The sequence below is a fragment of the Pecten maximus genome, chromosome 15, assembly GCF_902652985.1.
Source record: "Pecten maximus chromosome 15, xPecMax1.1, whole genome shotgun sequence".
Lineage (NCBI taxonomy): Eukaryota > Metazoa > Mollusca > Bivalvia > Pectinida > Pectinidae > Pecten > Pecten maximus.
Genome location: NC_047029.1, coordinates 37,011,790 through 37,028,275, shown reverse-complemented (window position 1 = coordinate 37,028,275; position 16,486 = coordinate 37,011,790). Strand labels below are relative to the sequence as shown.

Genomic DNA, 16,486 nt, shown 5'->3' with positions numbered 1-16,486 from the left:
CACTAGTGAACCTTATAAAATAATATTACAATGTTTCAGCACTAGTCAACTTTATAATAGAATATTACAATGTCTCAGTACTAGTGAACCTTATAAAATAATATTACAATGGCTCAGCACTAGTGAACCTTATAATAGAATATTACAATGTCTCAGCATTAGTGAACCTTATAATAGAATATTACAATGTCTCAGCACTAGTGAACATTATAAAATAATATTACAATGAAGGGATAGTGTGCTTGCACAGTTTACTTTAGATTGGAAAAAATGGTTACAGCCCGTAGGTCTTGATCTTTCCTGACCATGGTGATCATATGTTTATATTGATACATATACGTATTACCTTGGTACTTTGGTTTTATTTGGTTATAACAACTACTCTGTGGCGATACTCAGTACTGCTTTATTGAATTCCCCTAAAGTCCGATTGAAAAAAAAAATTACTGGTAATTTTGTCCTAGATTGTGTTATTGTCCAACTCTATCTCCTCTTTCTTCATACACCTCAGCACATCAATGACAAGTGCTTTCTGTGCCGTAACGATATGTTTTATTGACCCATGGGTCGTATCCACTGTAAGTAAGTAGAATTGTAGAAACATCTTAGCAATTTTTAAATATCAGTGAATAATGTATACATACCTGTGACCCCGATATCGTCGTTTGCATTTCAAAATCATTTTGTACAATGTTAAATAGTACAACCTGAAACAAACGGATAAAATCGAGGTTTATATAATACAGTACATTGTTCCACAGTTGATGAGCAGAATCTGAAAATCATTTTCCTCACAAATTAGCAGAAAATCACAAAGTGTTAAGCTGAATGGCAACCCATAAGTTTCCGGCGAGTAGTTGTGTCCTTGGTCTCACGAGGTTCAGGACGCAGATGGTCGGATTTATAAATAGTCAAACCTGTCCGAAATTAGCGATTCACTCTCAAATGTGACCGTATTTTTCGCTACCGATGTTATTTACTATACTAGTTAATGCCTGAACATGAATTTAGAGATCACTTGTGTCACACGTCAATCTTTTATTGCCTCCTTTGGATAGTCTCATATAAATTTGGCTGTTCAGATATACCATTTTATTACATTTTTACCAGTGAAATATCAAAAATTATTCATTCTATAAAAGTGATATTTTTCACTAGTGAAGAATATCATATTTTTCACTAGTGAAAAATATCACTTTGCTGATTTGACGAATCAAATTAATGATTAGAAAATACCAAAATAATTGACCAATCAGAAAGCCCGACATATATGTCAGCACCTGGACAGGGGAAACTACTTTTTTTGTTTACAAATTATCGCTGTAGTCCTAGTTAGCATACGGGGTAGGGTTTTCGTTGATAAAAAATGTAATAAACAGAATATCTAACAGTGTCTTCAGTAAAACCAAATATATTTCACTGCGCACTCGTGAAAAATATCAAAATATTAGCCCCACTCGTGAAATATATTTGGTATTACTGAAGACACTGTTAGATATCCTCTATATATTACCAAGTTTTAAAACTAATTTAAAAATCATAGTGAAAATCATGAAAAACAAGCATTGTTAGAATAGTTTCTCACTTTGCGTACCTCCAGCTCTGAGAGCTATATTACCTTATTAAACAAAAAACCCATACACTAAACACACGAATGTGACGAAGAAATAAGCACATTTTCATAATACATAACACATCACTTTATTGGCACTGAAGTATCTTATTCAAAATTACAGTATCTTATTCCGAGTTCATGAAACAATCTTAAGTCTAAGATTGGACTTAAGTTTAAGATTTCAGACTGAAGACTGTTTCATGATCCTTGGGCCTGATCTGTCGGGGACAAGGAGAAACACTGTTTATTTCAATGACCTTTTTGTTTTGGTGTATTTCTATACCATGGCTGCATTTTTGTGACTAACAGTATATACGTTGTGTGCGGTGTAGCAACTGTAAAGACAGCTTGTTTGCGTTTTGTTTTCATTTTGAAAATGTATCATGCCCTACAGGAGATGTGATTCCTTACGATTCCCACGTGTCCCTCCTGGGATTTGCTGTAATGAGGAGCTCCGGCCACCACCGTTCCCAAACGTGCTTTTCCGAACCTTCCAGATCCTATAGAATAACCTGCAATCATACGGGAATTTAAATACAAAAAGCCAAGAAATAAAGAATAATTCTTAATTATGTTTATATTGAGAAATATCACGGCGAAATATTCTAATTCTTGAAATATGTGTTTTAGTACACGCTCTTACATGAATCCTATTCATGAATATTGGACAAATATATTTTGATAATTACTGGATACAAACATTCAGTGTTTGAGAATTCAACATCCATTAGAATGGCATTTCCTTCTAAGAATATCTAAGGAACTACCCAGGAATATCAGAAAGAGGGGGTGAGTTATCGAATAGAAAAAAGCATGCGTTAATGTATAGAAACAAATAGTGAAAATTTGTATGTGTCTATACTTCATTTGCGTGGTTAGATCAGGAAATGTGTATCATGAGTGCCACATGATGTCAGTTTACTTCCAAATATGGTGTTTCCCCGGCCGGCCTTACACGTCAAGAAGGTTGTCTAATTAGGGGCATATATACATAAGAACAAATGTTCATTGTATTTCTTATACAGCAAGTTACTTTACAAATTTGATATTAACACAAAGCTCATCACATGGAAAATCGAGGAAAAATACCAAAATCATACCTAGATAAGCTCCCTTGTCAAATGAGTTACGGAGATTCCTGTCTGAGGAGACCAGATAGTCCTGGGACTGGCCCAAATCATTTATGTCTATCAGTAAAAAGCCGCCTGTAATATAAAATACAATGTATGATGAAGTTCCAGTAATATAGACAATACATTTGAGATGTACTTTACCTTCCATACAAGTTAATCATCTTGAAATAGTATTTTATGTATTATGTACATTGACCATAAAATATTAATAAGGTACTTGTTTTTGTATTACATGATGAAGTGTTATCTAAAAAAGTTTCAATTACAATAAAAAATGTGTTACTATTTAAACTGGCGGCTAGTCATTTTTATTATTTCAAGTTTAATGTTTTCATATCTAAAATCACAAAACCTATATTTTGTCACCTAATGGATATTAATGTTAACATTTATGTCAGAGATTAACGAAATATTTACTGGATTAATATCGTGTATGAAAGTTTATCTGGTATGCATTTGGTTTGTTTTTGTTTAACGTCCTATTAACAGCCAGGGTCATTTAAGAACGTTCCAGGTTTTGGAGGTGGAGGAAAGCCGGAGTACCCGGAGAAAAACCACCGGTCTACGGTCAGTACCTGGCAACTGCCCCACGTAGGTTTCGAACTCGCAACCCAGTGGTGGAGGGCTAGTGTTAAAGTGTCGGGACACCTTAACCACTCGGCCACCGCGGCCCCATATCTGGTATGCAAGATCATTTTGAACATATACAGAAATGATTTGTTATGCTATGGCATGTTAACCTACTATGCAATGGTAAATAGTAAACTATATACCTGTCATCGTAGATACATGACGTCATGAAGGTTTGTTTTTAGTGAAGATACGCATAATAAATTAATATATAGAGAGGAAACATTGGAATGACAGACAATACCTAAATTCATATAATTTGACTCAATTTATACACACCAAAAAAATTCTACCTGGAGTGATATATACTTCATTATTTAAATTATACTCTAATCTACTGTTAATTTGTGATTTGGCAATTGTATGTATCAACTACGTAAATTAATATATATATTCATATATATGTTCCTGTTAATATATATAAAATTATGTATACTACTTCTGTAATATTCGAGATTAAAAAATTGTTACCTGTATATATGTTTATATGGAGATGACTTAAATAGGCTATGCCTGATGTCAGATCCATTTGTCGAATTAAATGACAATAAAATGTGTTGAAATTGAAATTGAAACATTGGAATGAATTTGTCTTTCACTCACAATTGATGAATGTCAAGAACTTTATGCAACATGTTTAAAACATAATTAGGTTGTTCCCCCATTTTCTTTGAGCACCTATACTTTAAAAACAAGTTTAAGAATTGTTTCCTTGTCATTGAGCGTCTTATTTTCTATGTTGAAACTTTCTGTCGCCAACTCAACGGCGATAGTTTGTTAGGTATACCTTGCTTTTAATTTCAAATACGTACTTGGAAATATACACTTTCCTTATTTTCTTATTGTCTATGTAGTAATTTCCTGGAGCCCACCAAATTACGATAATTCGTCAGGTATAGTTGGTTTTAATTTAATATGTTCTTGCCAATATACACTTTCCAAATTTCTTGAATGAAGAACCTGTTCTCCAGTTATGTTGAACATTTTGATATGATTAAGAATTAATACGTCACTCCCGTACTTGATTCAGTCCAATATTAGGAGTAGATCTGATACTCCCATATATAAAGGATGATGGATGGGTAATGGAAGAAATGACGCTAGACAGCCTATCCTAGGAGGGACAACTAGTATTACTTACCTTTCCCATCGAAGAATCCTGGGGCTCCCAAAATTGTATTGAAGACAGGAACGTCATACTAAAGTTAACACAAATTAAGGATATGCTTCATTAAACCTGTATCGAATGTCTATATACGGAATTGTGCATGGGATCTAGAATGCCAAGTAACAAAGGAAGAAGGTGATGAAAGGTATTTTGTTTAGGATCGAATTTTACAGAGGAGTTGATATAAGTTGTTTGAGAACCAGAACAGATTAGTTAAAAGTAGATATTATTTCTTAAAGAAAAAAAGGTAATATATATATATATATATATATATATATATATATGGAGATGTTTTGATTAATTAACCGTCTACTTGTATAGTAACAACAAATTCAAACATAAAACCAGCAGTAGACATTGACATAATCTTGACTCATAATCAGTTTTCGTTTGCAGTATGATGTTGAAGTATCTAGTACAAAACCCAATACTAAATATACAATCTAAGTAAAACACAATCTAGTAAAACAAAATATTCAAGACTGGAATCAATGAGCTCTACCCTATCCCTAATCCTACCTAAGCATCAGTAATACTATACAATGAATCAAGAGTATACAAGAGGATTTGGTAACAAGCGGTAACAAGCTAAGAGCTTATTTAAAATTGTCTCAAATGCATGTAAGGGAAGCAAAGCACTATCGTCAATATATTTTGATATATTTGGAGGCACTGTGTTCTAGTAGTAGGGCCGAATGCTCGCTAGTTCGAGTCCCGGCACGTAAGCTGTGTTAAACGTTGTATCCATGCACAAGCTATCCTAATCCATTTATTTCCCAGTCGACGCAGTACTTTCACTTTCACCTTCACCCTTGAATGTGTCATTCTCGATAATACAGGATAAAACCTAGCTTGTATCAACCTGATCAATGCTATATTTGTATAATATCAGCCATTACATGTACATGTACAATGCTTGTTTATATTGAAGAGTTGTCTGTGAACATGGAAATGAGCCGAGTACTCACTTCCTTATCAATACTTTCATGTGTGTCACGATGCAGGGCCATGCGTCCTGTTGTGTTAAAACAATATAGCTATATTTATAATGTTAATGCTGATGCTCAAGGACTTAAATTGTTTACCACATTTAAGGGGAAAAACAAATGTCAATCAAATGAAAGAATTTCAATAACATAAAAATCAACCATTTTGGAAATCTTTCTCGGAATGTATGCAAAAATATCGACCTAGATATACATGTATATGTTATGATTATGAACTTTCCTTGTCAAATTGACTAGCGGGGTTTAAGTAGGCATAATAGTGGATGTTAAAAGGGACCCGCAGCTGAGTTCAGAATGGGATATGCAAAAAAAACCATCATAGTATTATATTTAGGTTGTTTGTTTATTTTACCCATGATATCAACCTAATGAGAACACCAAGGATACAATTTTCATCAACCGAGATATAAATCGTATTCTACCATAATACATTCAGGACAATAAGAATTATTCCTAACAGCAAACTTTATACCATTCTCCGCGGAAAACAATATTCGGAATATTTTGATTGGATAAAGACCAGTGACGTGAAATCTAGGTCAATCGAGTGATGACAAATTCCATAAAGATTTAAAGCTTACCACTTGTTTTGTTTTTCATTGTAAGGCTTTAGAAATTGATGATTCAGAATTTAAAGTCGCATTGTCCGGTAATAAAGACAAACATCCTTACTAAGGCTTTCCCAACAAGTCAAACATGCATATATTGGTGATATATGTACGACACATGGGCGACAAATGAACGACCCATTGATGACATATCTACATGTATGTCACATATGGGTGATATATGTACGATACGGTATCGATATATGTACGACACATGGGTGAAACATGTACGACACATAGGTGATATATGTACGACCCATTGATGACATATCTATGACACATATGGGTAATAAATGTGCGATACGGTAGCGATATATGTACGACACAGGTGATATATGTACAACACGTGGATGATATTTGTACGACACATGGGCGATACATGTACGACACATTGGTGATATTTCTACGGCACTTTGGCTATATACGTACGACACCTGGATATACTAATTATATGTACGACATAAGGGTGAAACATGTACGACACATGGGTAATATATCTACGGCACTTTGGTTATATTCGTACGACATCTGGGTGATAATAATTATATGTACAACACATGGGTGAAACATGTACGACACATGGGTGATATATGTACGACACTTGGGAGAAACATGTACGACACATTGTTTATATTCCTACGACACATGGGTAATAAAAATACGATATATGGGTGAAACATGTACGACACATGGGTGATACATGTACGACACATGGGTGATATTTGTACGACACATGGGTGAAACATGTACGACACATGGGTGATATTTGTACGACACATGGGCGATATATGTACGGCACATTGGTTATATTCGTACGACACCTGGGTGATAATAATTATATGTACGACACATTTGCCGTATTGGTATGCAGTAGGAAGAGGAACATGTGACTATAATACTAATTGTTCAAACAAAGTCTATTGTACTATGCTAAACGTATTCACCTTGGAACCAGCATCTCCAATTTTGGAACTCGCCTTAAATCAAATATTCGAGTTCAAGATAAAAAGAAAGGACATTTATTTAACTGAGTAATGTACAGAACAATGGCGATGTTGATACAAGAAAACAGTGTGAAAATGTTGTAGATAAAAAATTGAAACCTCTACATATTATGCCATTTACATATATTTACTTTCTTAGTGTTGGTTCGTTATGTTAACATAAAATGACGTGAAAACAACAAACATTTGATCATGAAAACATGAATAAAGTATGAAGACATCGTTCTCACGTTCCACACATTACATCAGTTGAATATAAATACGCCTGAAAATTAGTTCCCGTTATATTTCCGTAAACTTTCTTCGCCATCATATCAATAAAATAATTCTTATTTAAAACGATTTAAAAAAAAAATTTATTTGATGTCCTTTTATTTTGAAAAAAGGCAATAAGAAAAAAAATACAAAAAAACATCGATGGAATTTTGCGTAGCGGAAGGACACGGTTAACAATGGTGCATTGGTGGGATCATCGGCTGTTCCATTAATTTAGCATCTTTTCGTATATAGTTATCAAAAGCCAAACAAATTAAAATAACTTGTTTTTTTCTCTCCAAATCACGCTAACGACAATATATGAATTGAATGAATATTTTTCATTTCCATGGCGGCTATGAATACAAATATCTATCTACATAGCTTTCGAGGTGCGCTAACGAAATATGTAGATATCTGCTGCTATTCATAGCCGCCATGAAAATGAAAAGAATCCACTCAATCTGTTTATGGATGTCAATAATATGTAAAGGTAAATGGATATATAGAATGTTATACGGTAATGTTATTCGTTAACGGGCCTGAAGGATAACAAGTAAGAAGTAGAGTATAGTGTAGAGAAGTAAGTCAGCCGGTACGTTATGGTAGAGAGTCACTGATAGTCAGAATTCAAATCAAATAAATACAAAACCTAAACAATAAGATTAAGAAGATGCACTTAGAGACAAACTATCACAACGATAAAGAGGGAAAATAAAGATTAGTAAAGCGCTTTCACATCAAATCATAGGAAGCCATACATTAGTTTGCTATATCAGACCAACATTATTGTTTACATGGTAACAAAAAGGGACGCCATTTATGAAGACGTACTGTAGCCATGTCGTAACGACATATCATCGCAAGACAATTGTTTAATGATTTATTATTCTCTGCCATCTGTTTCAGTTTGATCTGAGGAAATGAACTTAAATTCGTCTATTCACAAAATACCCAAATATGTTAGAACTTTTAGCTATATGATAGATTAACATGTTGTCTGACAGATTATTATGTTTTGTCTGACAGAGTACCATGATGTCTGACAGAGTACCATGTTGTCTGACAGAGTACCATGTTGTCTGACAGAGTACCATGTTGTCTGACAGAGAATCATGTTGTCTGACAGAGTACCGTGTTGTCTGACAGAGTACCATGTTGTCTGACAGATTAACATGTTGTCTGACAGAGTACCATGTTGTCTGACAGAGTACCATGTTGTCTGACAGAGTACCATGGTGTCTGACAGAGTACCGTGTTGTCTGACAGAGTACCATGTTGTCTGACAGAGTACCGTGTTGTCTGACAGAGTACCATGTTGTCTGACAGAGTACCATGTTGTCTGACAGAGTACCATGTTGTCTGACAGATTAACGTGTTGTTTGACAGAGTACCATGTTGTCTGACAGAGTACCATGTTGTCTGACAGATTAACGTGTTGTTTGACAGATTAACGTGTTGTCTGACAGATTAACGTGTTGTTTGACAGAGTACCATGTTGTCTGATAATTTATCATGTTGTCTGATATATTAAATTTAGATGAATTATTAACTTTAGCTGATTTCATGAGTACAATTAATCCACGAAGTCAAGTATCCAAGAAATCGTTTTTTCCATTGATTAAATAAAAACACGAAAATTAAAACAAAGATAATTATTTCACGGTAATCAGTACCTTGGGGGATTACACATACGATGACTACGAAAACATACAACAGTTACATTCTATCATATATCCTAGCATTACCTTGAGACTTGTGGAGGAGAATCCGACCAGGCCCATGCCAAATACGTAAGTAGAAGTGCGATCCACCAGCGGCCTCTTCTTATAATTCGTCCGTCTCATTGGCCCGTCAAGATTGGTTAAGTTGCCAACATTACATCGTCCGATGGCATACAGAAGCTTTTTAGAGGCCTCGCTATTCGTCAGTTTGTACTTGGATGCACATCCCTCAAAGAGAGAATACGTTATCATTTGTAATATTTTCAGTAACTAAATGTAAAATCTACAATATTTTGTTCTAGTGGCATAAGATAGCAGGATTTCCTCTTTCAACATAAGCAGGTTGATATCCGAAATGAAAGATTGTACAAAAATAGGACAAACACTCATTCTCACAGTTCACTCTCATAGCTCAATTTCACAACTCACTCTCACAGTTCACTCTCACAGCTCACTTTCACAGCTCACGCTCACAGCTCACTCTCACAACTCACTTTCACAACTCACGCTCACAACTCACTTTCACAGCTCACTTTCACAGCTCACTCTCACAGCTCACTGTCACAGATCACTGTCACAGTTCACTTTCACAACTCACTTTCACAACTCACTTTCACAGCTCACTCTCACAGTTCACTTTCACAACTCACTTTCACAGCTCACTTTCACAGCTTACTTTTACAGCTCACTTTCACAGCTTACTTTCACAACTCACTTTCACAGCTCACTCTCACAGCTCACTGTCACAGCTTAATCTCACAGTTCACTTTCACAGCTCACTTTCACAGCTCACTCTCACAGCTCACTCTCACAGCTCACTTTCACAGCTCACTGTCACATCTCAATCTCACAGTTCACTTTCACAGCTCACTTTCACAGCTCACTTTTACAGCTGCTCATTTTCACAGCTCACTTTTACAGCTGCTCACTTTTACAGCTGACTTTTACAGCTCACTTTCACAACTCAGTTTCACAACTCACTTTCACAGCTCACTCTCACAGCTCACTCTCACAGTTCACTTTCACAACTCACTTTCACAACTCACTTTCACAGCTCACTTTTACAGCTCACTTTCACAGTTCACTTTCACAGTTCACTTTCACAGCTCACTCTCACAGCTCACTTTTACAGCTCACTTTTACAGCTTATGTCTACATCTGACAGTTGATTGAAATGTCTACTATATAGACAGACAAACACAGAATAACCTTGTGACGTCAGTAGATTTATGTTTTAAACAGTTTATCTGTCGGGGATACTTACCATGAAGTTGTTGTCGTTCATCAGGATATTGGAGCCTAAGAGTTGAGTCTGTTGTTTGTATGTGATCGCGGTACCCAAACTTTCAGGCTCTGAAATAAAAAATCGTTCAGCATTTATAGTGCTTAAGGATTTCTCAAATAAAATTTGAACTTATATTACTGTCAATATTACCTTCAATTAGAAGGTTTAGAAGGTTTGTCGTCCATAATATAATACATATTGAATGGAAGTTATGTTGTTTTATTTAATACTAGCTCAGTTTGCATTCAAACTTGTTCCAGGCAAACCTTAACCAGTGTGTTTATCACAATGACACTAATGATTCTTATTGCCTCGACGGAAGTACCCATCTCCATGGTGACATTGGCATCTTGTATTTATTACGTCATTTTGGGGAAGCGTGTCATCTGAATCTGTCGGCATATACATGTATAAATGACATTGAAGTTAATGATTTTGGTCTCCAGGATATGTCTGATCCCTAAGTTTCAATCTAGGGGGAGATAATCTAGTATCAGAATTTAGTGGAGCAATTCTAACAAAAAAAATTCGGGTTTGTGCCCAGTTCCATAGTGTCGATGTCTACTCGATTTCAGACGATATTGAAAAAATACTGACCGCCATGACATTCGGACAAACGCGAGGGCCTACATGTGGCGACAGTGAGTGATTAAAAGCTCATTTAAAACCCCCAAATGTCGGAGATGTCGGTAAGACTTTTACTCAGAGAAACAGAAAACGTCGATATATGATAGAGGGCAGTATGATGTTTGCCTGCAAAGCTGTGACATTTAATCTTGACCATAACAGACTATCAAGATTAAATAAAATATTCATTCTCCAATATACATGGCGCATACACGGAATCTATAAACAGAAGAAGTGATTTCCGATAGCCATGACGTATACATATGTACACGTTATCTATAAATAGAATAGGGGAATTCCCATGTACATCGAAGAGGGGATTTCCGATGTAAAAAAAAGAAAAATGGAATTATTTATAAATAGAACAGGGGATTCCCATGAAGAAAAGCATGCTTACCGACCGCTGGGATCTCCGACGTACAAGAAACATGACGACCTGCTTTGAAATTCAGTGGACATCTAAAGAAGCCACCAGGTTGTGGGATTTCTGAATGCGTGGAACTGTTAGATTTGGGAGCACCAACAATCGACCTGCAATATAAACACAACATCCTACCTGTACAACACTGTATGTTCCTATTAGAGCTTAGCACTATGACTGGTGTCGAGTAAATGCACAGGCGTCTGAAGTTCTGACAGTAAACTGAGATATAATACCATATAAAAAATAAGATAGTCTTAATGATTGGTGTATATTCAAAACAATTAGTGACATACTGTGGCTGCATGGTAAGTGTCCATTTCATTTCATTTCAACATATTTTATTTGAAAACAACTGGTTGAACATCAGGCTTAAGCCTATATCAAAGTTCTCTCCATAACATATTACATTTATTTCAAATAATAAGTATCCGGTTATTAGTCAAGAATGGGAAGTATAGTACATGTATATATATATAGAAAGAGTTGATATATAATGATTATAATGATACTCTTATGTGTTTTCTTTTTCTTTATGATATTTTATAAATCATTATTAACTATACATTAGTACTGGTTTACTACGCAGGATAGAGACAAGTGTTCATTGGTCTAGATCTATAATTGGTAGATTGAAAGGGCTGTAAATTATAAGTTTTAAACCGTAACAATACTTGGTTTTGTTTCAAGCTATAATGCTTGTCAATTGACCCCCCCCCCACACACACACACACACACACACACCCATGTTTTTGTGAACAGGAACATGTCACCCCTTGATTCCATGTCCTTTGTTACCAAGATACAATGACAGATGAATGTCCATCATCTGTGGTGGATAAAGGTAACGTTCTACCTCTAACGGTTTAAAAGTTATTGCCAAAACGAAGAATTATTGTTAAAACCTTTTAATTTGAGGTCAATTTTGGGTAACTAAATAAATATCAATACATAATTAATAAATATTTAGATAAATAGATAATATTAGATAAGTAAATAAATAAAAAAGAATGAAAAAAAATAAAAATAGGTATAAATAAAAAGATAAAAAAAAGAATGAAAAAATAGATGTAAATAAATAAATAAATAAATAAATAAAGCAACATCCGATGTTTTAAACAGTGTAGCATACATACTCTCGAACCGAAAACCCTAACAATCAAAATACACAAAAAAAATTAAAAAATCACAAAAAGATATATGATATCATTGTTTAATTTATTCAATATTTTAAAGCAATGTGTCATACATGTGTGGTTAAGTTGTACAAAAGATGGTGTGATGTGTTTCTAAGTTTAAACTACAATATCCGGCCATTTTTCACGTCAAAGGACTTAAGCTTACGGAGCTAGGGAATGACGACCTCCTAGCTCTGTCACCCTCACACACATCAAAAATATTAACATTGTAAGATCTAAGAGTTGATGCTGAAACAATACCTAAAACTAGTGTAGGGATAACAGTCTGCATATTATATACATAATTAGTAATTATCATCTATACAAAGGGAGTATAATGATATAACTAGTTTAGGTATAGAAGACGACCTTACTACATCTAAGTGTCGGGGACGGAGGCTGACACAATGACTAGATCTACTTTATTGATAACAGTCTGTATGTTAGATATATAATTAGTAATTATCATCTATACAAAGGGAGTATAATGATATAACTAGTGTAGGTATAGAAGACGACCTTACTACATCTAAGTATCGGGGACTGATGCTGACATAATGACTAAAACTAGTGTAGAATGCCTATATTATATATGTACAGTTTAATGTAATGTATGCCTTACGAGCTACACTGGATGGTTCGACATGATAAGTCTGGCCATATTTTGCATTGGCCAAAACTCTAGGGTAAGTTAGTAAGACATTTGTATTAATGTATCATTGATGACAAAGGTTACGAGAGCTGATTGATAAGTTGTGAGCCTCGTTTTGAAGGATTTGAATTTTGCCGAAAATATTGAATTATTTTTCAACATACAGTAATCCTCTCCCGTATCTATATACTTTTGCCAGCGGTGGTTGAGGGCCACAATGCCACTTTAATAGAACTCCTTTTCTTGACTGTTCAGAAAGTCATCCACTGCATGTTAGGGTTAGGGTGCCTGAAATAGCTGTTTTCAATTTTGGAAAAAGATGAAAGTCTGATGGAGCGAGGTCAGGTGAATAAGGCGGATGCTCAGTCCCCAATCGTGAATGGTAGCCATGATGACAGACTCTTTCACCCTAACCCTAACCGATTTTGTCCATTTTGCAAAAGCCACTTATCTTGTTTACTTTAGAGTTCTACCTCGTCGATATAAACTAACCAAACGAGACCAGTCTTTGGGTACACGGCCCTATAGTCAGAGAATAGTAGGACTTAAAAAGAACATCCTTGAGTACCTCCTTCAATACGAGGCTCACAACATATCAATCATCCCTCGTGTCACTTTTATAGACACGTGTGGTATTGTTATATCGTTGTATGTGTCACTTATATCGGCTCAAGTAAGTACCCGGTATGGTAATGGCTCCTGACAAAATGATGTTCGCTGGATACGTATACTGAAAATATATCATTGGTCGTGTTCTAATAACGATAGGCTGGCCACCTTTCTCTAGAATATCAAAATTATGAGTTACATTGAGGTTAATGATTTTAGTCTCCAGTATATGTTTCAATCTAGGGGGAGATAATCTAGTATTAGAATTTAGTGGAGCAATTATTACAAAAACTTAGGGGCTGGTGGACAATCTATATTGATCTAGACTACCAGAGACGAAATTGAACCTGGAAAATGTATCGAAAATCCGAGAATTATCAATCAAGGACAGTTTTTTTTCTATAAGCCCATAATTAAGCCAATGAAAAAAAAATCTGTTGATGTTTAGCATCAAGGTAGGGTCGGGAGAACAGAAACTTTTGGCTTTAGTACCAAACGTACAGATACTTGTGATACAAAGAATGACATCTGGACCTGCAACACATCAAAAGATAGAGCGAGATCATAATAACGGAACGGAGTATGGTGTGTGTGTGTGTGTGTGTGTGTGTGTGTGTGTGGGGGGGGGGGGGGGGGGGGGGGGGGGGGGGGGGGGGGGGGGGGGGGGGATTCCTGGGGGACAGAATGAGGAGAGTTCGGTAGTACTGAGGTGTGTGGTTGTGGTTGACATACAAGCAGTGCTGTTGATATACATAAAAGGATCTGTGTAGGAGTAAAGGTCAATTAGGCCTGTAGTTGTTATTTTAGAGTTTAGTTTAAACACGTACATATATTGAACAGTTGAAATATGTGATCGGCTACATTTTTTAAAGTTTGGAATTGAAAAAGAGCATACGAACAGCATATGTATCTAGTATCAAAAGATCTGTTATGATAAGAACAAATGAAAACGATAACATTCTGTTTGTAAGTGTATCGGACATACACATCCGGGTCAGAGAGTCAGGAAGTATATATCTTACCACGGGTCATCCCCCCGATAAAACAGTCCAGAGGAAAATCCAAACTGAATTCCTTTCTTAGGTCCGTCAAGTATCATAACATTTTCTGTATCGAAGTTAAATCCCAAAGTTCCTTCCACAAACACGACCAGCAGTAGATACCGTGTAGCCGGGGTCGCCATGACAAACACTAACTCCCCTTAAAACACACAATCCACACTACAATACACAATATTTAGTTTTAACTTGAACATAAATCCATTCTAGAATTAGCACTCCTTATTTATTCATTTCTAAACCGTGATGCAGACACACAGGGCTCGATTGTAACCAGGCGGATGTGAAACGGGAAGCTGGAGAATGCGCGCGCTGTAACCCTAGTGGAGAACACATCCTCATGTCAGACTAGCGGGTATTGTGTGCTTAACCGTGAGTGAGTGAGAAACATATGTAAGTCATAACGTAACATAGCCAGTGTTAATGCAAGATAGAGAAATATTTAAAATATTGTCTAAACAAATTATATATCGTGGAAGCCGATAGCCACGGAGTAGACGGGGAGTCAGCGGTCCCCCTCCCAGTTTTATAACATATGGTAACCCCAACTACTGTATGACCAGATGTTTTGCATGTTTAAAATATATGTAAGGTTTACTTATCTTTAGGGGGAGGTCTGTATCATACCACATGGAGTCGAGCCCTATCTACGTATTCAAGGCTTGTGAGTAACGCAGATTAACAACGGTATGACGCCCAACATTTGCAACATAACTAGTCTTATTTCAAATTATGATCGTCCCCACCTCTGGGTTGCGAGTTCGAAACCTACGTGGGGCAGTTGCCAGGTACTGACCGTAGCTAGGCCGATGGTTTTTCTCCGGGTACTCTGGCTTTCCTCCACCTTCAAAACCTGGCACGTCCTTAAATGACCCTGGTTGTTAATAGGACGTTAAGCAAAAACAAACCAAACCAAATCCCCTCCTTCCCGACAGAATTCTAAAAATTTACATATATACATTCTGATTGATTAATTTCACGATGATTGTTTATACATAAAATTTAAATATATTTTAGCTCACCGTCATCATTATTCAAATCACCTTACATTCGTGGTCCGTCCGTCCGCCGTCTGTCTGTCGTCCGTCCTTAAACAATCCTTGTTATCGCTATATCTTGAAAAGCACCGAAGGATGATTTTCAAACTGTAGGTGTAGTTTCTCTTTTGTTGTACAAATTCAATTTTGAGTCTGATCGGGAAAAAAACATGGCTAACAAGCAGCCATCTTGGAGTTTGGTAGTTGAAATTTGTTATCGCTATTTCTCAGAAAGTTCTTCTTTTTGCATAAAATTATCAAAACGTTACATAGAAAAGAGAGGGAAAAGTGGGAAAGTAGGGATAGAACTAACCAATATAGATCATTAATGGTGGGCGCTAAGGCCCCTGTGCGATCTCATGTTATTTATTCCAAAGTTATATTTTCCTCGTTTAATATATGTGTATTATTTTGTTGTGTTTGTGAGTGCGGCCCTTGCGCATTTACGTGAAATCCTTGTGCAAATTAATCCCTT

At 35.8% G+C, this 16,486-nt stretch overlaps 1 protein-coding gene across 1 annotated transcript in view; it reads right to left on the bottom strand.

The window, feature by feature from the left end:
- LOC117343198 (integrin alpha-9-like) overlaps positions 1-15,253 on the bottom strand; it is a 38,782-nt gene extending 23,529 nt beyond the window's left edge. The window contains exons 1-8 of the mRNA XM_033905533.1: positions 14,939-15,253; positions 11,454-11,587; positions 10,409-10,497; positions 9,169-9,372; positions 4,520-4,577; positions 2,716-2,820; positions 2,027-2,127; positions 645-707 (exon numbers count right to left, since the gene is read on the bottom strand). Coding sequence (XP_033761424.1) covers positions 645-707; positions 2,027-2,127; positions 2,716-2,820; positions 4,520-4,577; positions 9,169-9,372; positions 10,409-10,497; positions 11,454-11,587; positions 14,939-15,099 — 915 coding nt within the window. The 5' untranslated portion in view covers positions 15,100-15,253. The remainder of the gene's footprint in view (positions 1-644; positions 708-2,026; positions 2,128-2,715; positions 2,821-4,519; positions 4,578-9,168; positions 9,373-10,408; positions 10,498-11,453; positions 11,588-14,938) is intronic.
- Between the last annotated feature and the right edge of the window lie 1,233 nt (positions 15,254-16,486).